General features: G+C 44.9%; 1 protein-coding gene across 2 annotated transcripts; it reads right to left on the bottom strand.

The window, feature by feature from the left end:
- Nucleotides 1-24,472: 24,472 nt before the first annotated feature.
- LOC146186609 (uncharacterized) lies at nt 24,473-27,417 on the bottom strand. 2 transcript variants are annotated; one of them, XM_084607343.1, is made up of 5 exons: nt 27,333-27,417; nt 27,131-27,220; nt 26,721-26,900; nt 25,934-26,247; nt 24,473-25,798 (listed from the first exon to the last, which is right to left on the bottom strand). In XM_084607343.1, exons 1-5 carry the CDS (start codon nt 27,412-27,414, stop codon nt 25,277-25,279), a joined length of 1,188 nt encoding a protein of 395 aa, XP_084463469.1. In that variant the 5' UTR covers nt 27,415-27,417; the 3' UTR covers nt 24,473-25,276. The 2 variants fall into 2 exon arrangements, with proteins under 2 accessions (XP_084463469.1, XP_084463470.1); XM_084607344.1 differs by having other exon boundaries at nt 25,934-26,103.
- Nucleotides 27,418-27,683: the final 266 nt, after the last annotated feature.

Here is a 27,683-nt window from a genome sequence, read left to right as displayed (position 1 = left end):
ATATGCTACCATGTGTAACGCCATGAATAATTGGTAGAAGGGAGGACGTATAACGGTATACACACTGAGTCCTGTGGCTGAGGTAAGATTCCAGCAGGGCCAAACAATTACCGCGAATACCATAAGTCGGCAACTTACTAAGGATAACTTTGTAATGTAGGCAATCAAATGCCTTGCTGAAATCGACAAATATGGCAGCAGTCAACAAATTGTTTTCAATATTTCGCAAAATATTTTTTTGGGCGCTAACAGAGCTGATTCCGTCGATCTGCCTTTTCTAAATTCGTATTGTGCCGCTGTGATAACATCTTTGTCGAAAAATTTTGGCATGCGAGTGAAAAGAATTTTTACAGTTACCTTGGAGAAGATGGGGAGCACAGATATTGGACGGTAGTTCGTGGACAAGTTACGTTCGCCACCTTTAAAGATAACAGATACTCTGGCTATTTTCATTTTCTCAGGAAAGAGGTTCCCGACTCTAAAATTAAGTTATAGATATGAGCAAGCATAGGACTAATTATCGGTAAAACGTACTCAACTGGCCTTATCTGCAGGTCTTGAATATCCAATGCCTTACTGTTTCGAAGGCACATAAAAATACTGTATATCTCAGATTCACCGGTTGGCTGCAGGAAAATGGCTTCAGTGACACCACTATGGCGCGAATTTGTGGAGGGGGTACCATTACATGCAGCAGCATGAGTTTACAAAATGACGATCGAAGTGTTCTACTACAGCTTTGCCCCGCAATTCATTACCATCTACCATTACAGTATCTGGCATAGAGTTTTTGTTCACGCGGCCGAGAACGTTGTTCATAGCCTTCCAAGCAATGTCTGGGCTCTGCCGGGTAAAATGAGCAAACAAGTGCTCATAATATGCAGACTTTGCCAGTCTAAGTTCACTGTTCAGTTCGTTTCTAGCTTTCTTAAATTATTTTATAGTCGTTTTTAAGCTTGTCTGTAAGAAGGAATGGTAGAGGCGGTTTTTATTTGTAATTTTCTTTAAATGTTCTCGGGTAACCCATGGTTTTCTGGCTTTTCTTGAAGGACTGTGCATCTTCAGTAAAAGGTGTCTAGCGCACGCACGCACAAAACGTGTAATGAATTCATTATAGACATCGTTAACATCTGTTTTACTGGTCACAGTCCAGTCTTGCAAAAGAATGTCCTGTTGAAATGCCTCTAAACTATTTTTGGTGATGTGTTGAGCAAAAAAGGACTGTTTTTGTTTGGCAGAATTGGGTGAGTGGGTAGAATATGTCATAAAACCTGGGCAATGATAACTTATGTCAGACGCAATAGTGCCAGAACAGTAAACAATGGTATAAATATCAGTTGCGAGGATGTCAAGTATTGATGATGTAGTCCTTTAATACGAGTTGGTGTCATGATTAAATTTTTTAAATCAGATGAAACCAAAATTTCATTAAACTCGGAAACAGAATTGCATTTTGAAGCATGTTAATATAAAAATCTCCCCCGCAGATCAGTCGAAGGTTATCGCAAACATAGTCCGAGAGAGATTCATAAAATTCTATAAAGCGTGCAATGTTACAGCTCGGAGGATGATAGAACACAGAGATGATATCGCTCCTAGTTTGGACGGTCACGATTTCATAGTCATCCGTTACAGTGCTGAAATCCGATAGCAAGCAACATTTCTTGTTTTTTGTTCTTTTTATTTACAAGAACTGCCACGCCACCACCTCGTCTTTCTGGACGAATAAGAAAAAAACTGTCCTATATATTGCAATCAGTTGAATACCACGTCTCAGAAATCATCAGATTATCAACTTTGAAGCGAAACTGATAAAAAAACAGAGCAATATTATCCTCCTTGTTACCAACTGAGCCCGCATTTATATGAATAGCAGATTCGAACGAATAATAGGCGTATTATCTGCTGAGTATTTGCTGCGTATTATCTGCTATGGGGTTTCCTAAAACGACTCAGCCTATGAGAAACGCCGTAGTGGAGGGCTCCGGAAATATCGGCCCCCTGGAGTTCTTTAACGTGCAATGACATCGCACAGCACACGGGCGACTTTTCGCCTCCATCGAAAAGTGGCAGCCATAGCCGGAGTTTGATCCCGCGTCCATGGGCGCAGTAGTCGAGCGCCCTAACCACTGCACCACAGCTGCATATTATTTTTTGTACTTCTCCCACTTTCTTCTTGAATTATTACGAAAACGGTGGTGTGTTGCCTTTTATTGAAAGTAAAATATTTGTCCGACTTTTGTTTCAAATATACATTCCTGGCTCCGTACATTCATGTTCTTTTTTCACATTAAAATTTCAGTTCGCGTTCGTGCAGTATGTCATTCCCGAAGCCACAAAAAATGCGGATAAAAAATACAAGGGACGAAGTGGAATAAGAAGTTTTCCACTGATAGGAACCCTCAAGGTCATTTTGACGACGATGCGGAAATCGGACTGTGTTCCTTAATGGAAAAAAAATCGTGATGCTGAATCAGGCAGATAAAATATTACGCGATGCGTATCTAGCTCCTCCGGTCAAAAACTCGTCGCCGTCGGCGTTGAAGTTGTCCTTACGAAAATTACTTTTGAGCTGGTGTTGACGTCTTGCTGAGTACAAGCTGAGTCGACAGAAAGCCAACATGAATCCAAAGATGTTGAGTATACTAATAATTTCTAACCGAAATTTCTGCTGCGCTCCCCCGCATAGTTTATGTTGAGGGATTTGGATTAATTTTCCTTCGTGGTTTTACACAGCATATAAACACGTACGCCCATAAATGCATTAGCTGAAACAGCTGTAACATGTTCCCAATTTATGTTCTGTTTAAATTTACGACATCTTGTATTTCTTTGTGTTCTACATTTATGTTACATAACAGTTGCAGTTTTCACCCGCTGTTGTTCGTACTTAATCATTTTTATTTTGCATGCTGGTAAAAGGAGGTCCCCTGTGCAGCCATTGGCTTTGGGACCTGTACGCGTATTTACCAAAATATTTGTATTCAGTCATTGCATTGAATAAATTCTGATTCTGATGGAAATGGACTTCTTTGGCGAATATATGAAAGAGCGCACACTATACTGCGTACACGTATCAAGATATCAGAGGTAAACTCTAACTTAGAACGTAAATTCCGCGAAGAGGGTGTGACGTGATATTCCGTCGCCGCTTTCCGAAGAACACTAAACAACTCTAACTAAACGCTTGATTTTGGTTGTCGACAAGGGAGTGTAGGGGTTCAGTTAACAGAACGTCGCATGTGAACCTTCTCAGTTGTACTGCAACAAAAATAAATAAATATTCACCAGAATATTTTTTATAACTTTGCTGATATGCAATTCACAACCTGCACACATCTAGAAGCCCTTGTGGATGGGGTATATATAAATGGACGAGTTAAGACGTAGGTGAAAAAGCACTGGACTTGAAGTTATTCTTCATTTGTGTTAATCATGTGCAATTCCTGTTTTGGTCATTTGTCGCTGCTCATGTGAATGTTTAATGTCTTATGTCTTAATAAAACTTTTTTTCTAAGCACATTATGAAAAAGCACTGGACTTGAAGTTATTCTTCATTTGTTGTTAGTCATGTGCAATTCCTGTTTTGGCCATTTGTCGCTGCTCATGTGAATGTTTAATGTGAATGTCTTATGTCTTAAAACTTTTTTTCTAAGCACATTATATAGTGTCCTGTACCAAACTGCTTAGTATTTTGTAACCTACGAGTTTTGCAGTTTGTAATGCGTTTGTGTACGCGCTATCGTTTGTCTAAAACATCCTACGCCTAGATATTGCAGACGACGCTGAAATATAAACTGCATCAGTGGTGAACGCCCGCAAAAATTGCTGCGGTACACTGTCGTTGATAGCTTGTTGAGAATGCTCAACTCCATCGCGGTGGACACTTTTCCATTGAAAATAAACTCCTCCTCAATATTCTGCCCAGACCCCACGCACATTCAAGATGGCAGGTTGAGTCTGCTCAACAGAACGCCAACATGACCTCAGGATTCGCCATAACCCCGGAATGAGAAAAACGTGCCAGAAGAAATAACCGCGTGATTAGGTTTCCTATCGAAGTTTGTGACACAGCCCTTCTCTATACAGTGTTCAGGGGTGGCCTCTGAACACTGTATAGAGAAGGGCTGCATCACTATTTCGGTTGCCATTTAGCATTCATCTATTTGTCATGTTGGAGGCTACTTGTGATAGGGACTACAGTGTACACTGCAATAGGGGATTATAACAGACTGCACATGTACCTCCAATTATATGCTGTTAATTGCAAGTGTAGCTGCACACCGGAAATTGAGACAGACAAATAAAAAAACCAAGCCAACGAAAGGTGTTATTTACCAAACTCTGTGCCAGTATAGCCGGCGGCTGCATTTCGATGGAGGCAAAGCGGAGTAGCGTCCGTGTGCTGTGCGATGTCAGTGCACGTTAAATAACACCAGATGGTCAAAATTACTCCTCTGGATGGATGGGAAACCATTTATTTTATTGGCTTTAAGAGGTGAGCGTTCAGTTTGATTGTTGGCGCGCGCCAGATGGCCGCCAGTTGCGTCCTGTCGGCGATCTCTTCGGCCCACTCAGTGACCCGAGCCTGGATGGCCGGGTGTGAGCTGGCACTATGGCACCTCTTCCTTTCCGCTTTCACTCCCACCTCCCTTCCTTACGGCTCGGTTAAGGTGTCCACACAAAAAGTGTGACAGATACTGCCCCTTTCCTTTCCTGTAAACCTATTATTATTATTATTATTATTATTATTATTATTATTATTATTATTATTATTATTATTATTATTATTATTATTATTATTATTATTATTATTATTATTATTATTATTATTATTATTATTATTATTATTATTAGGTTGGTTGGTTTGTGGGGTTTAACGTCCCAAAGCAACTTAGGCTATGAGAGACGCCGTAGTGGAGGACTCCGGAAATTTCGACCACCTGGGGTTCTTTAACGTGCACTGACAACGCACAGCACACGGGCGCCTTGATTATTATTATTATTATTATTATTATTATTATTATTATTATTATTATTATTATTATTATTATTATTATTATTATTATTATTATTATTATTATTATTATCCAATGTCGAAAATGGCGAAATTAAAATGCGATATTAACGGCGTTATCGCGCTAACTTTTAAGGCGAACCTTAACCATCCTTCTAATTTCGTTTTTTTTTTCTTAGCTGTAGGCGATAACCAGGACCTGTAGAGTGTCAGCAGTGCGCAGGCTTATTTTCGGCGCCCCTTTTGCCAATCCCAAAGTGAGCGTAAGCAGAACACGCTATGATCCGTGCGCGGTGCGTGCTGGCGCTTTTCCTTACTCTTTCCTGCCTTTCTGCCCCCTTCGTCCCTTCCATCTCGGCGTGGCTTAAATATTCGTTGATATCATTTTTAAGAAAGAGGCAATGCCAGCACCGCGACCAGGTGATCTGTCGTTTCTCAAGACGCAGAAACCAGGTGGCAGAAATTCGTCTGAGATTTAGCTGTTCACCCATGTAGGCTTGTGTGACACAAATTGTAAAGACATGGTGAGATCAAGCTGCTAGCCTATGAAAGTTCTCATTTGTGTTCCCTACACAGAGGACACTGGCATTTAAAAGCGTCAATCTAGTGCTTTCATGGCAATACGGTAAGGGAATAAATTTTGGAGTTCAAAAGGCGTAATTTGTCTGCGCGGGAGGGGGGGGGGGCGGGGGCGGGGGTCACAAGTTTATGAGGTTCGGTTAAATTAACGGTCATCGGTTATGAAACAAATTCTGCAAGGTGCAATAGGGTGATAGATAAAAATGGCAGGAATGAACTGCTCGGAGCATCCATACATCTTTACGCCTGCAAACAAAAGCACGAGATAAATTGTGGTGTGAGGTGACATTTTGCGAAGTAAGACCTTTGCATCGGGCGAGGGAGTTGCCGAAATTCCTCCTCTCTGGACAGTCGGAAACAAGTTTCGCTGTAGCTTCCACAGTGTTTGCGCGGGTTGCAACCGACTGTCCAGTGAACAATATGGCAGCGCCCAGGGAGCCCAAAATGCAAAGGTCTGTCGAAGAGTGGCACTAAAGCCATGTACACCTTAAACATATCTTATAGTACGCGTCGTGAAAGCATATCCATCATCGAACAGTGACTCTGTTTTGTGCATGACTACTTTCTTTTCCAATTGGCATTGCTAGCTCTATTATTTTGGAAGGTCCCCGAATGAATTGTTTGCGCACAGGTATTTATTTTGGGCCGAAAAATGAAATTAACGCCAGAAACAAAAAATCCGCATAAAGTAAAACAATTTTGTTCGCGTAACTGAAAATAGGCATACGCTGTTACCTTCCGATAATGGACTATAGCAGGCTCACATTACCCCCATAAATATAATACATGGTAAAATATTACTTAGTATAAGACTGTGTTACATTACACGAAAAAAGACTGATTTAGTATGTGAGCTAAGACGAGATTTTAAATACCTCATCAAGCATACCACCTGCAATTTAACAGTCCATGTTCAATTTTTAACAAATGTATTTATCGAAGCTTCTGCAATGCGTGCACGGGTGCTGCTTCATGGCATGTTCCATGACAGCAGACCGCGAGAAATACTAACTGCGGACAGCCATACATGGGCTGATCTTTTCAACAGAACTTAAATTTATGCGTGCACTTTCGAGAATTGCTGACAATAACCGTCATAACTCACCTCTGCTCTTATCTGAGATCAGTTATTTCGCACGTGCGTTTATTGGGCGGTCTAGATGCTTATGTGATGCGCCTAAATCACTGACGTCCAGATCATTGCCCTTATCACATGCCTGTTGTCGAGAGTTGAAGATGGAAACTGATCCTTATCAACACAAACGGAGCGCATGTCAGTTCACGTTGTCTTTAGCTCCATAGCGCTTTGGACGCGCTCCGGATCAAAATTAAGTAAGTATAATAAAGCGAACCGAACACGGAACGTGATTATAATTTATAGTAGCACTGATATTTCGTAAAAATCAGAAGGATATAGGCATACACGCGAAGAGAGTGGTTGAAACGACAACAGAGGTTAAGGCAGGTCAACCCTTCGAGGAACGAAAGGAAAGAGGTAAACAGCATATGGAGGTTCCGCGATGAGAGCTATATCACTCGCCGCATAGGTACACACGTCAAGTCAAGCAACATTTCTGTTTGTTTTCTTTTTTTCCTGCTTCCTTTATTGCTCGATACAAAGAATTCCCGCCCCCTAAAAATAATGCCGCTATCATGACAGGCGGCCGACCGGCAACGAGAAGAGTACACAAACAGATAAAGACTGCACTGACAACATTCGCTCACGAGCCGGCGATTGTTGTCATAGCAAAATGCATGGGAGAATGTGAGATCTTCCAGACAATTGTTTCTTTTTCTCTCTCTCTCTCTCTTTTTGGGGGGGGGGGGTGAGGGGGGGTGTACCAGACACATGCGTGAATACTGATTGCTTTATTTTGTTATTATTATTATTATTTATTTATTTATTTTTTATTTTTATTTTTTTTTATTTTTTTTTTAATTTTTTGCTGAAGTGAACAAGAAACGTGCTGCTAGTTTGTGAACAGAAAGAAGTATTCTGCCATCGAATATCAGCTTTAGCGGTTGCCGTAAATGGAGAGAATAAAACATGTGCATAGAGTCTCATCAGACCAAATTCATGTAAATACTGCTTTCATTTCAGTGTCAGCAAGAAATTGTGGGGCGCTAAGATTTAGGAGCTTTTAAGAACATGCTAAATGCATTGCTTGAAAGAGTGACCCCTTCTTTCCTTAAGACGAACGAGAGAGGAATAGTTTAAACGGGAACTTAACGAGAAAACGGTATTGGATGGCGACTCCACGCGATGATAGTAAGAGGGTTGTAAAGGGGAAATAAAGGGATAAAGTTGTTCTTCGAGGGCGTCAGTAGACACCCAGGTCAATTATTTTGAAAACACACTTTAATACGAGGCGATCAGTATGGCTTCGATCTATTGAATATAAGGTGCCGGAACAGCACTGCTAATTCAAAAAGGGCTTATTATTAAAATTAGTGGACGTTGCAAGCTTTCGCTGGTAATCTGTTTTTATTACAATAAGGTCTTCGGCTTTTTAGACTGTGCGATTCGGTAAATAAACTAGTGGCGTCCGCTTTAGAGCTAAAGCATGGTTTCATGAGCGGAAGCAGTGCGTCACATTTGGGGAACGTATTTCGTAATCCAACGTGATTTGTTCTCGTATACCGCAAGGAATTATGACCATTACTTTTCTTAACGCGTTAAGGCTAATGGCTCCATGGGCGGGCTCTGACTGGTAAGCGGGTTCTGTGACGTCAGAAGAGCACACGACGTGGTCGAGTTGGCAAGAGGTGCCACTCCGGACAGCTTCTGTGAGGCGGAGCCCCACCTTTGGATCCATGGTTACACGCTACTCCTGCCACGCAGACTCGTTCCTACGACTTGACTAAATCAGGACTTTATACCTCTACGGCGAGTGGTCTTTAACCATAGCCTAGTAGGTTACGGCAGTACGCTAATGAGTGCGTGTGAGATGATAAACCCACAAATTTAATAACCACTAATTAAAAGAGTGGTAAAGTGTATGAGCACAAACAATGACCCGAAAGGCGAGCAGCAGACAGGAGCCATTAATGCTGTCAGGTCAAACTCCCGAACGTGAAGCTTGTCGTTTCAATTTGTATTAATTTATCTGAACTCAATAACAATTATGGTTACAGTGAAACCTTTTATAGGGCTAGTGGATCTATTTAACCCCACATTCTAACCTGAAATCTAGTGTCATCCGTGAGAACTCAATTACTCAATGAATGAGTTGATTAATCTCGATCAACTGAAGAAATCGAATTGAATTTCATTAAAATTGCGATTGAAATAAACCGAAACCAATTGCCACCTGCTAATAAAAACGATTGGTTTGAATCAATTGTATCAAACTATTTCAACTGAATTAAAATAAATTATCTGCTATCTTTCCACGGTTGACAGGTGGCAGACTGGAGAGAGGGAAACTCCCTCTCCACTTGCTGGGGAGATGTCGTAAATTGTTTGCCAAACGGACAACCTTAGCTGTGCAGCACGTGCGCTTCGTAACGTTCTCTATGCATGCCGATGATGCATACCGTTCTCTATGCATGCCGTTAAGAAGCTTGCTTGCGTCCGTTCGTCATATACAAGACATGGTTTAAAGCTGACAAAGCTACGGGATTGGTTGAACTGTAATGGTACTGAAATTGGCGCAAATAAATAAAAAGCCTATTATTTAAACTCAGAAAAAAAAACAAAAAAAAAAACAAAAAAAAAACAAAAAAAAAAAAACAAAAAAAAACGGGCAGCAGAATTCTTCGCTTAGCGTTCGGCAAAGTTGCTACTGAAAACGTGGACGATCGCGTCACATTTTCCCCTCGCGTCCCGTTTTCTGGCCGATATCGCATGGGCGCACTATATTGGCTCATTACCGCTAATCGCACTCATCAGCTGCTTGGTTACTTATGCACATTCAAACTACATGTTCACTCGTTTTGGACGCAATTAGATACATCAGTGCAGTTCCACTTCTACAAAAAAATCCCTAGTGTATATAGTTAATGAGCCCCAAATCACTGCTCGCCAGATATGAAATAATTAAGGTCGAACTTTTCAGAAATTCGCTGAGTGCGTACTTTCTTTTTATCTGCTGGTAATCGGTGGATAGTTATTAAGATCTGTAAAGAACCAAGTAAACATTAAAAACACCGCCCCATTCGTAGCTGTGATAAGTTTTGTACCCTACAGGCGTACTAATTACTTTCCGCAGTCACTAAAATGCCTGCTTCAGCTTTTGTTAAATGAATATGAAAAGAAGGGCGTCATCTACTATGTTGTTGTTGTTGTGGCTGTAGGAAGAAGGAAAAGAAAATGCACGGGCCTGCTACTGGTCTGTAGCTGAGCCACCTCCGCTGCCTCGTGCAGATAGAAGAGAATATAGAGAAGAAAGCAAAGGAAGAGGGAAAGAAAGACGCGCGCCGCAACAACAGCCGTCGTCCACCACCAGCGGTGGCGTGTGCAATGACGGCCTAGAACAGATAAAAATTCGGCGTCAGGCTAGCCCCCGCCGCAAGCGGCGGTGACCCACCTGTACCAACCCCATCAGGGCTCATCTACTAGAAGCAATTGTGAGTTGTGAGTTTGAAAAAAAAAACTGATTTATTTATAGGAAGGGAACGGCGCGGTAACTGTCTCACTTGATTTCTGTGGACACCGCAACCACGCCGTAAGGGAAGGGAGGAAGATGGGAGTGAAAGTGGAAAGAGAGAAAGAGGAGCCGTAGTGGAGGGCTACGGAGTAATTTCGACCACCTGGGGATCATTAACGTGCGCTGACATCGCACAGCACACGACGCCTCTTCGTTTCGCCTCCATCGAAACGCAGCCGCCGAGGTCGGGTTCGAACCCGGGTGCGTATTTGGGTTTGCTCGGTACTGTGGCTCCGCAAGGGGCAAAACGACACAAGAGACGAAGAAAGCGGGCTGTTCCGACTAGCATCTACCGCCCCCAGGAGTCGAGCAGCCTAGCGATTAGCGGCGCATGCTTTTTCAATGGGCGTCATGCTGGACGCTGCACTAGCTTGAGAAAGCCTATACTACTACTACTACTACTATTATTACTACTACTATTATTATTATTAATATTATTATTATTAGTAGTAGTAGTAGTATTAACTAGACAATTCAGTGCCAACTTCGTGAAACGCGTCTTCCTCTATACTACTACTACTACTACTAATGATAATAATAATAATAATACTATTAGTAATAATAATTAGCAGAGAAATATTACTGTGTATTATTATTATTATTATTATTTAGTAGTAGTAGTAGTAGTAGTAGTAGTAGTAGCAGTAGTAGTAGTAGTATTATAGGCTCTCTCAAGATAGTGCCGCGTCCAATGTGAAGCCCTTTGAAAGCGCCGCTAATCGCTAGGCTGCTCGGCTCCTGGGGGCGGTAGATGCTAGTCGGAACAGCCCGTTTTCTTCGTCTCTTCTGTTGCTTTGTCCCTTGCGGAGCCACCGTACCGAGCAAACCCAAATACGCAACCCGGGTACTCCGGCACAGTAGTCGGGCGTCTTACCACTGCACTACCGTTGTTGTTGTTGTTGTGGCTGTAGGAAGAAAGAAAGGAAAATGCATGGGTCTGCTACTGGCTCTGTAGCTGAGCCACCTCAGCTGCCTCGTGCGGACAGAAGAGAAAATATACAAGAAATAAAGAAAGAAGAGTGAGAGAAAGACGCGCGCCGCAACAACAGCCGTCGTCCACTACCACCGAAGCGGTGGCGGGTGCAGTGACGGCCTACAACAGATAAAAATTCGGTAGCTGGCCAGCCCCCGCCGCAAGCGGCGTCGACCTACCGTCCCAGCCCCGCAGGGCCAGGAAGTGCCACCCTTCCCAGAGTATTTTGCAAGACTTTAAAACAATTAAGTCCAATTTTCTTGAAATTAACTTTTAATTATGAGACAACTGTACAATACTGTAAGAAACTATGGCAATACTAATGAAAACGATGTAATCTTGTGATACATGTCAAAATTTGCTCTTAAAGTTCGTCCTGCGTTCTCACTGGGTAGGCAGAACTTTTTAAAAACATTGATTTATAGGAAGGGAAAGGCACGGTAACGTCTTACCTGTTTTATGTGGGCACCTCAACCGCGCCGTAAGGGAAAGGAGGAAGGTTTCAAGGCAACACCACCTAGCCTAGGCGGTGTTGTTCAAGGTGGGAGTGAAAGTGGAAAGAGAGCCGTAGTGGAGGGCTACGGAGTAATTTCGACCACCTGGGGATCTTTAACGTGCGCTGACATCGCACAGCACACGGACGCCTCTTCGTTTCGCCTCTATCGAAACGCAACCCGACCTGTGCGATTACTGATTGCTTTATAGGAAGGGAACGGCGCGGTAACTGTCTCACTTGTTTTCTGTGGACACCTTAACCGCGCCGTAAGGGAATGGAGGAAGGTGGGAGTGAAAGTGGAAAGAGAGAAAGAGGAGCCGTAGTGGAGGGCTACGAAGTAATTTCGACCACCTGGGGATCTTTAACGTGCGCTGACATCGCACAGCAAACGGACGCCTCTTCGTTTCGCCGCCCTATGCGATGGTGTGGCTGTAAGAAGGAAAAGAAAATGCACGGGCCTGCTACTGGCTCTGTAGCTTAGCCACCTCCGCTGCCTCGTGCAGACAGAAGGGAAAATAGAGGAGAAAGAAAAGGAGGAGGGAAAGAAAGACGCGCGCCGCAACAACAGCCGTCGTCCACCACCGAAGCTGTGGCGGGTGCAATGACGGCCTACAATAAATAAAAATCCACCGCCGCAAGCGGCGGTGACCTACCTGTCCCAGCCCCATCAGGGGAGAGCCGCGTCAGCGCGAAACCAATAAGGAAGAGGAGAGAGAAAGAGGGGGGGGGGGGTGACTAATTATATAAAAAGAAAACTAAAAACGTCCCAATGAGAATATACGGATTACTTCCGTTTACTATATGAGACAACAGGGGTGGCGCAGTGGTTACGGCGCTCGACTACTGTTCCCAAGGACGCGGGATCAAATCCCGGCCCCGGCGGCCGCTTTTCGATGGAGGCGAAAAGCAAGGCGTCCGTGTGCTGTGCGATGTCAGTGCACGTTAAAGAACCCCAGGTGGTCGAAATTTCCGGAGTCCTTCACTACGGCGTCTCTCATAGCCTGAGTCGCTTTGGGACGTTAAACCCCACCAACCAACCAACCAACCAAAATACTGTTCATAAACAGATTTCGTTTGAAGAATTTGGGTGGTAATGCTCGGTAAGACCTATATGCCACAACTGAGTTTTTCGTGCCATGCGACCGATTGCTTTTGTGTCACCATTTAAATGCGCATTGTGTAATGAACCATCTCAGTCAGTTTTAGACGTCTGCGTATATGTATACATAATACCGATTGCGTTCATTTTTTGTTAGGGCAGGAGCTCTATTTTTTGGCACTTCAGCAAGGTCCTTCACATCGTCTTTGGCCTTGAGCCGAGAGACGTCGTAGTGGATGGCTCCGGAAATTTCGACGAGTCAAGGTTCTTTAATGTGCATTGATCATTTGACTAGCGGAGGTCTAACAACTGTCAGGCTGATGTGTAGCCATATGCTTAACACGTACATACCCTCGGATATAAACCTCCACAAATTCTTAGAGGTTTGCAAGCGTTAATTGTTCAATTATGCACATTCTTCTAATGCTATTTTCTTATTTTTGCGTGAATGCACGTTTTTCTGACAGTGAATTATAGTAGTGGAGAATGTGTCATGCTTTCTGGTCAGCTGTACTTGAGGCAAGTGACTGTGAACGCAAGTTGCTGCAATTTATTGTAATGAATGCTCCCTTGCAGTAGCGCATTCAGATATATTTTTCGGTAGCGCGAAGTGGTGGGGGGGGGGGGGGGGTACAAAGAAAAAGAGGGGATGCAGCAGGAAAATTCCGGGGGGTGTTTTGACACTGAAACACCCGCTACACGCCCTTGCTCCCTTGCATAGTCCCCAAGTAGTTTTTAGGCGGTGATGAAACAGATTTTGCTTTTGAGGACCTTGAAGGTGAAAGGAATTAAATTGAACCTGCCGCACAAACACTGGCTGCTCAGTTTCGCGCGGCGCAGTGCTCTGCAGACTTGTAATTATGATAATATTTTTCTGCACAGACTTTTTAATCCGTGCATGGTTACCGGCATTATAGTCATTATTTAGCTTCGCTTCGTCGCAATTCCAACCTCCGAATAGGAAAGCCAAGCACGGCCAGTGTGCCATGCTGTCACAGTGAACGCATCAGCACTACCTTCGTAAAAAGAAAAAAAAAGTATATATTAACCGCAAGCACATCAGCAATGACACATCGGGGTTATTTCAAATACCTGCTTCATCGGCAGATTTTCCTGACATGAAGGGGTAGTCATATGTCGTAGCGCAAAACCCCTTGAAGTCAACGTCACCCACAAAGAGCTGGTCATGAAAGTCAAAGCGCGGCCGATGTTGACACCTCCTATCAATTATCATACAATTTATGCGGGCACTCGCCGCGTGTACAAGTTGTGGGCCATTTTGAGTGCGAAGCTAACCACGCTGAAATCCATTTTGGCGACGCCTCCTGACACCATACCCTACTGAACAAATACAGAAATAATGGGAAGCTATATAGAGCGAGTAATTTCCCTAGTGAAAAAAACAACTAATAACCTCATAAAGATTTTCTCATCCCAAACTCATAGAGATGTCATAAAATTTCGTATATTTCTCATTCTTTGAATGACATTTGTATGAGATATGAAATTTGCACGAGTTTAGAATGAGAATCTATGCATGTATTAGGTTACTAATATCTCATAATTTTTCATAGCTTTTTCGGTAGTGCTGTCCTGCAGTTCAATTAAACTTGGTCAAAGGTTATGATAAAACTTTGAAACCATCCCAAGCCCAGACAGTCTAGCTTGACTCGCTACCAAAAAGAGCTACAGGGTAAAGTTATTTAATGTTAGGACTGAATTATAACGATTTCGAAATTATTTCCGCACACATTTCTTTTTCTTCTCTGTCTATAGATTCGAACCGAGGTGGGGACCGTACATATCGATGCGCTTACCTTCGGCCTAGAAGCGAGAAACGTTGTACCCACACTGATGTGCTATAACGTCACTATAACGTCACTATAACGAAGTCACAATGGGAGGTGCTTTGGACGTATAGTGACTGCTTATTACAAGATGCTTAGCGCTGTCACATGTACGGGATTATCTCTTAATAAGAGTAAAATAGTTGTTTCCCGCAACGCTTTCGGGAAGCGAAGCGAGCGTCGAGAGCCGCAACTAGGTTTTAGTTAGGTTGGCTTTACCGCATGACGGAGACGTATGGCGGTAAATGAGTATGCGAGATCTAAGTTCGCCTTCAAGAACATCGCGCGCTCACCTTGTCACGCAGTTTCCCAGCGCTAGCTCTCTTTAGCAGGTCACGCAGGCGACCAAACTCCGCGCGCGAAAAAAGTTCGAAGAGGGCAGCCAGAAGAAGCGGCACTTGCAGGTGCGCGGCGAGCTGTTCGATATAATGAAAGGCGAATTGGAGTTTGTTATATTGCGCGACTTTCCTACATTTTTATGCAGTATTCTGAGTGGGACACCGCGTTTTATATGACAATTAAATAACTCGAAATATCCGTGTCCGATATATTCGGGATGTGCTGCGTGAGCATATGAGCTCTAAAATAGATTGCTAAAATGTAAAATTTTCGCTCGAGCATTACCGGTGCGCATTAATTTTTATTGCGTTAGTAATCCACAGTTGTATCCACTTTTTGTGCATGTATCCCAAACAGCTCTCAAGGAAGGTCCTAATGTTTTGTAACTATGACGTCTTCAACTAATTGTTTTGAAATAAACAACAGTAGTTAAAATTGTTTCCGGCAGATGTTGACATAAAAGAATGGCCTGCAATTGGTCATGGTCCGCTTTTCGGCGAATCACATATAGATACCAGGCGTCCCAGTGATGTATGTAGAAAGTGTGGCTGCCTAAAGCTAGGGTCGATGCTGCAGGCACTGTTCTCGCAAGCGGCGTCATCCCTTCTCCGTTGCCGTAACGGCGACATTCGAGCGGTGGGCGCTCACGCGTGTAACAGCGCACCGACCCTCGTACAAGACGCGATGCCAGTTTTACCCAGGCGCTGCAGGACTGTGCGCAGAAGCCGCAGGGGGGCGATTCTCGCGCAACACTTGGGTGAGCACTCTGCCGCCCCGCCTTCTCACACCCTCTTTGGAAGACCCATCGTAGTCGTCGTAGAGGTCACACTGTCGCACAGCAGCAGCGGACGTACCGCGAACTTCTCTTTTCACCGGTGGCCCAACTACGTTCGGCAGCGGTAGTAAGTCACTGGCACGATGGGCACGAGTCGTTCGCGCGGCAGGAGCGTTGTTTAACTTCCTGCCTTTCCCGCGGGGGAAAAACCTGCGCGTGATTCCCGGACGCCCCCGCAGGCGCCCGCACCGAGGCTCCGCGTCTCGACGCCGGCGAGGAAGGGAAGGAGAGAGAAATGCCACCCTCGTCACTCCTTTTCGACGACGCTTCGATAACGGCGTCGCGTCGAGCACGTGCGCCCGCGAGTCGGCAGGCCGCGCCGGTCATGGGGTTTATGAACGCATATGCTCACGGAACTTATATAGAGGATAACAAGGGGCGCAGCCCCACGCGCATGCACGCAAAGGTTGTGTTTGTGTGTCACTACAGACAGGCATAGCGAGGGCGCACCATTATCTGGAGCTGCAATCCTTCTGCAGTTTATTTTCGTTTACCCCCATTTCTTCTTATCAGTGTCGCTACATATATGCAGATCGCCGCGATGACTCGCTCATGCGTGGGGAATTTTTGTGTACTGCATTGCGCATTTGCGATTCCTTCGCACTTTTTGGCCGTTTTCTGGCGTTGCAGCAGCTGATGGAGAACTGTGCATAAGCCGGTCAACATAAACTGTTCTGAGTGTGTAGACCTTACCTGGCGCTGTCACTACATATTAGCGGCATTGGGTTACGTTGTCTTTTTATTTTTTTTCTCACATTCAACCTAGCTTGTAGAAGGGTAAGCATTGGTCGCTGCATTGATGGCTTTGAGACGAAGCCGATTTAAATATCCTGCGTTAATCAGCATACACGGGACTTTCGCTCACACTGCCTCAGACTCCCCCCACCCCTCGTTTTCACTCAAGACGAAAAAGCAGTAAAGCTGGTTGTCAGAGCTAGTTGTCTGGTGTCTCAAATCAATTACTGGATCATAGAAATTAACATCACATAAATCATCAAGAATACAAAACCAAATTATCATTACTGATGTAACGGATGCACAACGCCCCATATTCGACATCTAAATTTCGTCCCTCGTTTTGGCAAAGTTAGAGCTATCCATCAACGCGTATCCTGGCCTGCCTGTATGCGCGTGTTTTGCTTTATGGAACATAAGCAACTAAAGCTGTCATGCGCCAACTGCAAGCAGACGTAATGCATAAACAAGATTACTGGACCAACAAAATATTATGGGGCACAGTTAAGCTCCGCCTTTTATGACGTGATAGTAGGCTATCTGCCCAGATATAGAGCCCCGCTTGAACAGAGCCGTATGAACCTGTATGTCTGTGTGGCCCAGAGGTAACGTGGATGCAAGGGTTCTGGCAGGCTAACTCATATCATACTCCCATACGAAAGGAGAGGCCCGATTTTGCAGCTCCTGACAAGCGTAATGCCAGGTAACCAGTTAGTACTCGGCCATGTCAGCTTTCAGCTACTGCGCTATTTGGTGAACGGGGCATTTAACTATGTCGCGTTAATAAACCAGAGTTTGCAAAACAAACAGAGCTTGATCTGAGTTCAATAACTAAAGGCTAAGCACTATTCCATCAAAGTGAATGCGTAAACTCGACAGCGCGAATACAAATATTCTACACCAGAGGTCGAATATGTGTTTGTACGGATGTGCAGCCCGAGTAAAAAGACAACAATCTGCAAATGACGCGTCTCTCTTCCATTGTTCTCCTGGTTGTCGTTGGCATCCACGCGGTGATCAGCGATAACTGAGTATACGTCAGTAACGTCAGTGCAGTCAAGTGCCTTCCAGGCGAGGTACATGAACCTACGAAGAAGCGAAAAGGAACAGGGTGAGATGAAACTGAAAAGAAGAGAGAAAGGAAGGAGTAAGAGAGAGAGTACTGACAAAGGAAAACGCTCTCGGCAGAGTGCCAAAGAATGTTATTGCGAACCTACAGGCACGCGAGGCTCTTGGTACGCTGGTCAGAGAGTTCGGCCGCATAGAAAAAGTTAGTGTTCGACTAGACGCATAAATACTGGCAAATTTTAATGCCACTTGCTCCTCAACTTTCTCAAAGTGAAGTAGTGAACTTACTCCTCCAGCTTCAATATTTTCTTTAGAGCTTATGCTTCACGACCTAAATATAAGCGCGCCTAGAAACAATGATGACGGCGAGTTGCAAAGCATATTCTCTTCTGCCACAGACTGGTTTATCGGCTCAAAGCAAGCGCGCTAAGTGCAAAAAAGGACATATTCCGCTTTCATTCTTGTTTTGGTTCTCCTTCATGTTCGTCTCGACTTGTAATGCGTTAGTATACTACGTCAACAGAATTGCGCTAAATAATTTTATCACCCAGCATTTTGCACTGAACAAAATCATCTAGTGCGAACTTGTGCGCGCTATTAAAACTGTCAACGCGCGACACTTTTGCCCACTTGCGTCCCGAAATACCCGAATTCCGAAAAACGGGCCGCCAAATTGACACCTCTAATTCTAGTTTGTGGATGACTTCTCTGCCCGAAGGCGCACAGAGAGAAGCTCACAGCAATCGCGAAACAAAAGGAGTTTATCCTTCTCGTATGTCTGCAGGTATCTTTCGTATCCGACATGGGCGTGGTGCCGACGCGAGTGCCGGGGTCAACAGTCAAGTCCGAGAGTAAAGTAGCTCCCGTGGTGGCCGATTCTCCCGGCCGCCACAGGTAAAAATATTGTTCGAACGGGTAGGGCAGGTGGGGTCGACGAAGGGGATAAGGGCTTTGGATTTTAATAACCGTGAGAGACAGGTCCCACTACAAGAAATGTTCTTAGTGCATAGACGGAATGGTATCAAGAAAAAGGTCCCAAAGTCAGACTGTAGGACACCGCAGGAGGCACCTCTATTACCGTAAAGAAAAAAAAAATGAGAACAAAAAAAAAACAAAAAACATCAAATTACCGAAATATTGGTGACGCCATAAAAAAAGGAGATTTAAGAAGTTGGAACCGATTATACGCTTTGAAATAAAGACAAATGCACAAAAATTTCCGAGATCACTGCGGAATTTGCACTAGAGAAATGCGTAAGCCTTGGCGTGTCTGTGTTGTCAGCGAGATGTGTCAGCGGGATTTCGCGAGTGACAGATACTGCACCTTCCCTTTCCTCTAACCAATTATAGAATGCCGGTGAATTTTAATGCATTCAACGGAAAGCTGATTGTGTTCGACCAGGGAGGCGCGATGCACCGTGCGACACTTCACGTCCACTCAGACACGTGGCCGGAAGCTGAGAACCGAAACCGGAAGTTGGCCGGCGGCCATGGTGGCTCCAAATTTCACGCTTAATCGGCTTTCATTAAGTACCTAATTCAAAACATCAACCATTTTGTCACTTGCACACCTTTCCTTGATGCTACCATTACATGATACCATTACAGTTCGGTCAAAGTCACGCCCATGCGAAACCCGCCTACATAGACATTATGTCAACAAAAATGGCGCAGAGACAGGACAGGATGTGTTACCAACAAGCCCAAAGTACCACCTTTATAGACATCCTACAAAGCTTACGGATTAATCAAACCAAAGGATGAAAAGAATGCAGATTATATCTGAACTGGTGTAGTGGACTGGGCTAACAAAATTCAGAAAGCTGTTCCATCCTGGTGTATAGCTCTAAAATTAATGGTAACTTTTCCATAGTTCGTATCTGGATTAGGTAATAAGTAGTTATTTCGGTTTGAAGGCGATTGTGTTTGAGTTGAGGTTGAAGCTATAGCTATTAATGTTGGATACACAAGCAGGACGGCGACTTATTATTATTAAATTTGTTTTTCTTAATCGTTTGAACTTGTGTTTTAAAAATATATACGAGAGATACGTCTGTGCGTGTAGGTTTTACAGCAAGGCAGACATCATGTACAGTGTCAATCACTCTTACCGTGAACATGGCTCCGCGTGGCCAAGCACGTGGTTGTACCGTTGCACATAACTCTGTCAAGAATTAATTCAGAGTGGCACACGAATTTCGAAGTGGTGCTTATTATCGTCCGCCATTTTGCGTGTAGCTGCTACTTGCTTGGGCGCAAAGGGTCTCCGCCCGTGTGCAGCCACGCGGTGCCGTGTTCCCGCTAAGTGTGACTGACACTGTATATGGTAGAGCTCGATGATTGATTAACGAAAACTAACTAATCAACTTTGTATGTTTTAATATAAACGGCAATATTGCGAAATTCAAGGCCGTCGCCATCAAAGGTGAGCTCTGTTTTTAAACGTGTTAATCTGCAACCGGATTGGAAACTTTTAATGTGAAAAATGAGCATTTTATAGTTACAGTCGGGCACAACTCAAGAACGGAGTGGCAAATACCCGTGAAAGGAAGCCCTCCATCCAATGGCGTCGACCGGTTCCCGTGACGTGGTGGTTACCCACATAGCGTGAAATCGTATAGTGGATATTATATTCGAGGACAACATTATGTGGCTCTGCTGAGTAGGCCCAGCCGGAAAGAAAAGGTAACGGGCTTTCGGCCTCGTCCCGTGGAGAATGGGCCATACCGACCATGTCTCAGACTCTCCTTCCCACCACCGCACCACTACTCCGAACAATACGCGCCACAGAGCGGTTACAAAGGCGTGTTCCCTTCCTTTTTCTGCCGCTACAGAATAAGCTGGCCATGGGATTAACCGCAACAATCGCGGTAAACGCCATTGGATGGAGGGCCTCCTTTGGTGGGTATCTGCCGCTCCCTTCCTGAACTTTTTCCCGCCCCTCTGCGGTGTGGCTAAGATGCCCGGCTACTGTCAGGAGTATCCGGGTTCGAACCCGACCACCGGCGGCTACATTTCGGCGGAGGCGAAACACAGATGCATCCGTGTGCTGCTCAATGTCAGCGCACGTAAAAGAACCCCGGGTGGTCTCCGGAGCCCTTCATTATGGCGAAAGAAACCAGTTTCTTTACCTCATTGCACAATTAATGATGTCATGAGAAAGCCATGAGTCATGAGAATGAATGATGAGAAAGCCAGCAATTGAGAAAAAAGTTAAGAACAAGATTAAAGAAAAAACAAGAACGAATCCGAAAACAGATACCGCGAGCTTTCATACCAGGACCGTCTTGGTATGCATGCTTGCGTTATCTGTTTTCGGATTCGGTCTTGCTTTTTTTTCTTTTTTAATGTTGTTCTCAATTTCTGGCTTTCTCCGAAAGGAACTTGCCTCGCTCTTAGTGTCGTCTTCGTGGAAGCACCTCGCGTATGTAACGTTCGTCGGCTCTCTCGCTTCCTCCCTTTTTGTTTTGTTTCTTTTTTCTTTTGTTGCATTTCTAGCCCTTCAACGGTATCTGTCTTGCTTTTTGCCCTTTCTATCTATTCACTGATGTGTGTTTCTCCAAAGACAGAGAGCGAGACTTCCTTCTCTCCCTCTCTTAACAGTGGCCCAAATGTGAGAACTCATTCTCAATTTTACCCCGAGGACGTTCAACCATCCGAAACTGTCGGTATATATATATATAGGTAGGTCTAAGCTATAACTTTATTGACATGCCGGCAAACGACGGTTTAATGCGTCGTGACACTGGCCAAGCGTTGACCCGGGGTTATAGCCTACTCTGCATTACCCCATTTCGGCCCGTTTGTGTATAGGTCGTGAGGCTTGTGCCTTTCGAGCGCACCCCGGGCCTGCTGGACGGCCCATAAGTTGACTGTCCTTGTCTGCACTTTGCACAGCACTTTGAATTTCGGACGGGTATGTCCTGGAAGTAGCTTCGGTATATAAATAAAATATGATAACCGGTAAAGTTGTGTGTGTAAAAAATGTTTAAGATACTCGTCTGCTGAACAGGAATAACTGTGTCCAAACCCAAACGCAGCGGCCGCGCTTCGACGCAAGCGAAACGCAGCTGTGCGATGTCAGTGCACGTTAAAGATATCTAGATGATGAAAATTATTCCGTACCCCTCCATTACGGCACATCTTTCTCTCTTTGCTTATTCACTCCTACCGAACCTAGTCTAGTAACGTTGCTCCTACCTTCCTCCCTGCTCTCTCGGCACGGTTCAGGTGTCCACAGAGAAAGTGACAGATACTGCACCTTTCCTCTTCTAATGACTAATTTATCAAGCATATGCTCTCACCTTCACAATGAAGAACGGAAACGTCTAAACTGAACGTGCGTAAGGCCGTAGGCTCCGTTACTGCATGGTTCACCCGCGCGCTAGGCGTGCGTGCATCCGGACTGCTCCGCGGCCTTGTTGGAGAATGGGAACTGCGAATGGGTGACGACAGGCAAATAAAATGAAACAGCTTCACCCGGGCTTCTTCAGCAGGTGTATACGCACGGTGTACATAAACCTCGACCTTCCTGTGCAGCACACGGCGGCATCCGTACGTTTGCTCGTCCATATTTCTTTCCGCAATAACCAGTTCTCCCACAATGTCGACACGTGTGCCGCCTTCTCATCGCTCTTGGGTTGACTCGCCTGACCGGCTATTTTTGTTCATGTCTCCGTAATGATGGACACTTTCTCCTTGCTTATTTTGCTGCAGAGGTAACGATCGGAGGTGCGCTTCTGCGAACTAACCTCTCACCTGCAGTCCTTGAAGCGGATCCTCCTTGTAGCAAGAAACATACTTTCAGATGACTGACCGATATGCGTAAACAGTTAAACCTAGGTACTTAACGGTTAGTTTCAGGTCAACTGTTTCTAACATAACACACAAATGGATGGCCGGTAAAACAGCTCCATGTGCAGCAATATTATCTAGATATATGCTGTATAATATGCAACAGTCGCACTTGTTAGTTGCATGCAGTTACACCAAAAAGTGACTGTGGATGAAATTTGAGCCCTTCTCTTAATTGTGCGTTCGCGCGCTACAGTCGGTTCGGCACTGCTCGATTAACTGTCACCGAACAGGAACAACCAACCATAGCTTTTCGCGCTAAACATAGACGCGGACTATCGTCGCCTTCCCTGAAATTCGTCTCCCGAGATCGCACGCGATTTGTGTTCCGAAATTTCGCCCATCCGCGCCACGGACGCACCGCGGCGTCCTGAATGCAGAAGTTCACAAACCGTGCTCCGGTTTTGTCTGAACTAAGCCGGAAGGACTGTCTCGCCGAAACCCTATCCGATCGGCGCTGTAGAGATACCAGCTCTAGACGCGCGCCATCGGAAAGCAGCACTCCTGTCTGGCCTGTTGACGCGTCCGCGGGTTTTCCCTGACGGCAGCACGAGGCGGCGCCAAGCACGCGACTCCGCGAAAAAGGAACTCGGTACGACAGGGCGCGAACTAAAGGCGCATACAAGCGCAGGTATAAAGTTGTGGTGTCGTTCTGCCTCTGCTAATGCGAAGGATTAAAACATCGGACATATGCTGTCCCACGTGCTAGGGAAGGGGAGCTTTTAGAGATCAAACTCTCTTTTGACTCCGTAACAGCTGAGGTTCTTGGCCGATTACTACCGTTTTTTTTTTTTTTTTTTTTTTTTTTTTTTTTTCACCTCGACAGATGGACTTCCCCTAAGTCAGGACGTACCAATGATGGTGAATGAATACACGTAAGTACAAGTTCAGAAAGCAATCGCCCTCTGCGGCTGGATTCTCAACAGGAGAACTAAGTAAGGCAAAACGACGCATAATCGCGACATAAAATGAAGGTTGGGAGCGGAGAGGTACTGGGGGCGTATTTATATATGTGCGAGGTGGAGAAACGGTCGATATATCTGCGATATCTGGCAGCTGACGTTCGTACTATAGCACAAGTATATGGATTTCGCTTGCGAGAGGCTACCACAGTGCTCAACCTTGAACCAGTTTCCTGTCCTGTGAGCAAAAGCACGGCACGTGTGGTTTTATTTTTCAGGTCGCTGTAAAAATGTGCGCACATGCGCCATCTGCGTTTAGATTTTTTCTTTTTCAATTTTGCTTGTGCGCTTAAACGCCTGTAGAGAACTATGTTCAACGCCTGCCAGATGTTTTTGACGCGGTAGAGACACCAGGGAGCACGCGAACATTGTCTCATGAGTACCAGGAACACGCGCGTATTCTTCGGAATTAGCGCTATTTATAGATGCACAAACAATACCCGACACAACGGCCAACGCCTCGCACAACGTAAACCTAACGGAAAACACGCGGAGCTTCGGTAGAAATTACTCAGGCCAGACGCCTCGTAGACGTTTTTTTTTTTTTTGTTTTTTTTTTTTTAGATATGGCTGGCAGTTTTATACGTTCTAAAAAATGCACACCGCGGCCTAGTTGAACACGTCTGTCACGATAATTACCGGCCAGCCCTGTGAACTACGGGCGTACTACGTTTCGAACTTTCGATGACGTAGAGCAGTAGTACAAGCTCATTCATGTACTTGCCGACATCGTACTCGAAGACACTTTGTTTACTTGATGAACTGAAGGATGAATGCGTTTCGAAATGCAAGCGCTTAATCCATTATACTCGCATGACGGCTTTCAGATAACCGGAACTCATATGAAGCGGCTAGATGCGATACAACGAAAGTACGTTGGCTCAGCAGGCTCAAAAATAAAAGGGAGGGGGGAGGGGGTCAATGAAACGAACTGCTATGGTTTAAACAGCATCTTTTTGAAATCTGCTGAGCTGGTTCCCTGCTCTATTGACAGGGGATCTTGATCAAAGGGCATCATACCACCATAATAGCGCTTTTATTGTACAATTATTTACAGGCAAATGTGCATGAGAACCAATGCACATTCGTAAAATTGCACTCTGTTGGCAAAAACCGTTAAGGCACATAGTTTCATACAGCTGCCCAGCAGTCTGTACACTGCACACACACACATACTTTGGCAATGATGATATGTACAAATTATGCTCACTTGACAAAGACGAAAGAATGCATGGAGCTGCACTTCAGTCTTAAATACTGATGGGGGCAGTAATAAGCCATCTAGTAGGAGTGGACATGACAGGCAGCTTGGCCTTGGAAGACATTAAACCTTGCTTCTAAGTCATCACATTACTTTAACAGCTTGAGCCTTTCATGTTCCAGCCAAAGGCAGGGTGCATCCATGAAGCCAATATATTCCTTTTGGCACTGGAGAACAATGAAGTTAGACACAGAAGAACTTGCCCGACTTTCATGCCTCACAGTGCTGCCCATGTGAGCAGCTATAAAATGTAGCAACGTAGTACAGCTGAGTACTAACTATAGGAAATTTCTTTAAAAATGCAGCACACCCCATAGTGCATGCCTCTGGCTAATGTGCCTAGTCCAACACTAAAACGACAGCTCTCCATTTCTCTGCTATTCAAGAGGATTCAATGATGCAAATGAAGGACAGTAAGGCATAATTTTACAGTCGCAACAGATGGCTGTAACCATCTGTCACTAATGAAAGGATGCAAAGAACACAGGCCACTCATCCAGACTTTGTGGACAAATGTACAAAACGTGAACGAGGAAAAAATGAACTAGCGAGTGTCCAGCACTCATTTCTTGACTATGGAGCTGATGAGGTGCTTCTTAAGCCTGTCTGTCAGCTCCTCCAGATTCTTGACCTTGATCCTCAGCAGTTCATTCTCTTGCTCAAGCTCAGTTGCCCGTTTCTCCATTTCAAGTTCTTTCTCCTTACGGGTCATCCGTGAACGCCTAGATGCCAAGTTGTTCTTGACCTTTGGATCCGAATACCGATGCACTGGCTCCTCAAGCTTCTGCAGCTTAGGTGAGCTGCTGCACCCGGCATGCGATGGGCCAGCCTCACCTATGGGGCTGAGTGGCCGCTTGACGGTCACAGCTGGAACTGTAGTACTAGTAGCGCTGGTTGAAGCTGCAGCCAAGGGAGGTGGCAGTGGCTGCAGCTGCCATGTTGCCTGGCTAGTTGAAGTGGAGCTGCTGCTTGTGGCGGTGGTGGTGATGGGGGCACTGCTGGATGGAACTCGGTGGCTCGGCTGTGATTGCATGATGTAGCAGGACTGGTTTGATGAGGGTGGAGGGGCACTTGTAGACCTTCCCTGCAAGAGCACAAATTTGGTTACCTGTGAGGACTGTCTGGGGAGACCAAAGTGAAAGAGAAGCTTCAAAGTCTGTAATATTAAGCTAAAGCTCGCACCATACGTGCAGCATACAGAGAAGAGATCTGTCCTTACCTCTTGAATCAGTTCGGAGAGGTCCTGGAAGGTCTCATTGCTTTCCCACATCTCCATTGTTGCCACAGGGTACTCTTGGGACAGGCCGGTCTCGCGCGTGGGCTTCTCGAGAGGCATGAGCGCTTTGTCCTGATGGAGACCACCATACATCCGGGTCGGGGAAGGCAGGTCTGTCGGCAAAGGTTCCAAGTGAGGAGGAAGATCGAAAAGAAAAACGTCATCCAGTGGCATATAGGAGTGCAAAGCAGACTCCTTGAGGTCGCTGCTGCCCACATGTGGCTTTGTTAGGTCATCGAAGAAAAATGAGGAATCACCTGCACCACAAAAAAAGATGGGCACTTGATGAGTTTCCCACATATAAAGAGGGCATCTGTATGCATGTAGCATTAGGGCAGGCTTTCCTTTTTTTTTTTTTTAACCCTGATTAGCAGTAACTTGTGTGCTGTTGTATTTACAGTATGCCATATGTAGCTCAGTGAGGCGTGGGGCAAGGAACAGACCATGCAAACGAACTAATCTAGCACAGTACACCCTAAACAACTGCTAGAAATCAGAACTGCTGCCAAACACGAACTATACACATCAACCTTGGAATGTTTTTTTTTTTTTTTTTTTTTTTTTTTTTTTTTTTTTTTTTTCTGATGTTCGAAACAATCGACGCTAGTTTGCAAATAGCAAAGCATTTAAAGCTTGGAGTTCATAAATGTTTCGTTAACATGCGCGGAGACCAGACCTGGCGGTCAGCTCATGGATTCGCACATGCATGTTTGTCAAGAGCGGAACTCACCTGTGTCAAGATGACTGCTGCCCGTGCTTGCATGCCTGGGCGATGTGTGGTTGAAGGTTTCGCCCGAGACGTCGTAGTCTGCCTGCGTGGTATCCCTATAGACTACACTGACGCAATGGTGGTTCTTTGCCATCCCCGTCACGGCCCACGTAGTACTCAGCATTATGGGATCTGGAGTACCTGGAAAACAGAGAAGCAAGTTGAAGGCGTAAATAGCATGCAGATTGTTTTTTTTTTTTTTTTTTCGTATTTTCAAAGTTCACGTCACAATTACTGAACACCAAAGAAGAAAGTTTCAGCCAGCATATGTGTAAAACGAGAAAAGTAAAGAAGCTAATCACGCCGTTCTACAAAAAACAGGGCAGCGCTAAAGTGAAAGATCACACATCAAATACCCTAATAATACTCACCAATAATTGTCGACTGCACCCCTTTCGAATCCGTTGAGAGGCGGGAGATTAACGCCGATGAGTTGTGCGCCAAGCGCGAGAGACCGTCACCTGGGACGAACCGCGAGCACGAACTATTAATTGTGTTCAATTGCGCAACAATAAACAATAACAATCCGCTATCGTAAGAACCTTAATAAAACGCAATCGAAAGCCGGCTTACTTTGGCGCACTTGTTGCGGCACGGACCGCTGACCGACACACGTACGACAGCTGCGAGCGGCAAAATGACGCGAGACGCGCATGCTTTTCGCTTATATGCACGCCCGCGTATTCTTAGACCTGACATCATGCTTTGCGACCAATAGCATCGCTTAAAGAAATGATGTCAGAATCCTCCAATGGGAAGTTTTCAAATGTTTTCTTTACGTATTTGTTTTTAACTGGGGATTCTGAGAATCGCCCCTTCATGCAGAGTAAAATGAGCACCGGCACCCCCTGTTTTTAGGATTATGGCAAGAAAAAGAAAAGTTTTCTGACTGAACAAAGCAATTTCGTTTTTAGGTGTTATGTT

This window comes from Amblyomma maculatum, chromosome 6, assembly GCF_055883805.1.
Source record: "Amblyomma maculatum isolate TAMU_Amacu chromosome 6, ASM5588380v1, whole genome shotgun sequence".
Classification (NCBI taxonomy): Eukaryota; Metazoa; Arthropoda; class Arachnida; order Ixodida; family Ixodidae; genus Amblyomma; species Amblyomma maculatum.
Note: the sequence above shows the minus strand (reverse complement) of the source record. Positions and strands in the feature narration are given on the sequence as shown.

Bases quoted from the DNA above. Each gene is read 5' to 3' on its own strand.
- LOC146186609 (XM_084607343.1), bottom strand. From the start codon at position 27,414: ATGCGCGTCTCGCGTCATTTTGCCGCTCGCAGCTGTCGTACGTGTGTC. The intron at 27,221-27,332 runs GTAAGCCGGCTT...GGTTCGTCCCAG, and splicing joins GCCGCAACAAGTGCGCCAAA to GTGACGGTCTCTCGCGCTTG. The intron at 25,799-25,933 runs GTAAGGACAGAT...GTGCTCTTGCAG, and splicing joins TCTCCGAACTGATTCAAGAG to GGAAGGTCTACAAGTGCCCC.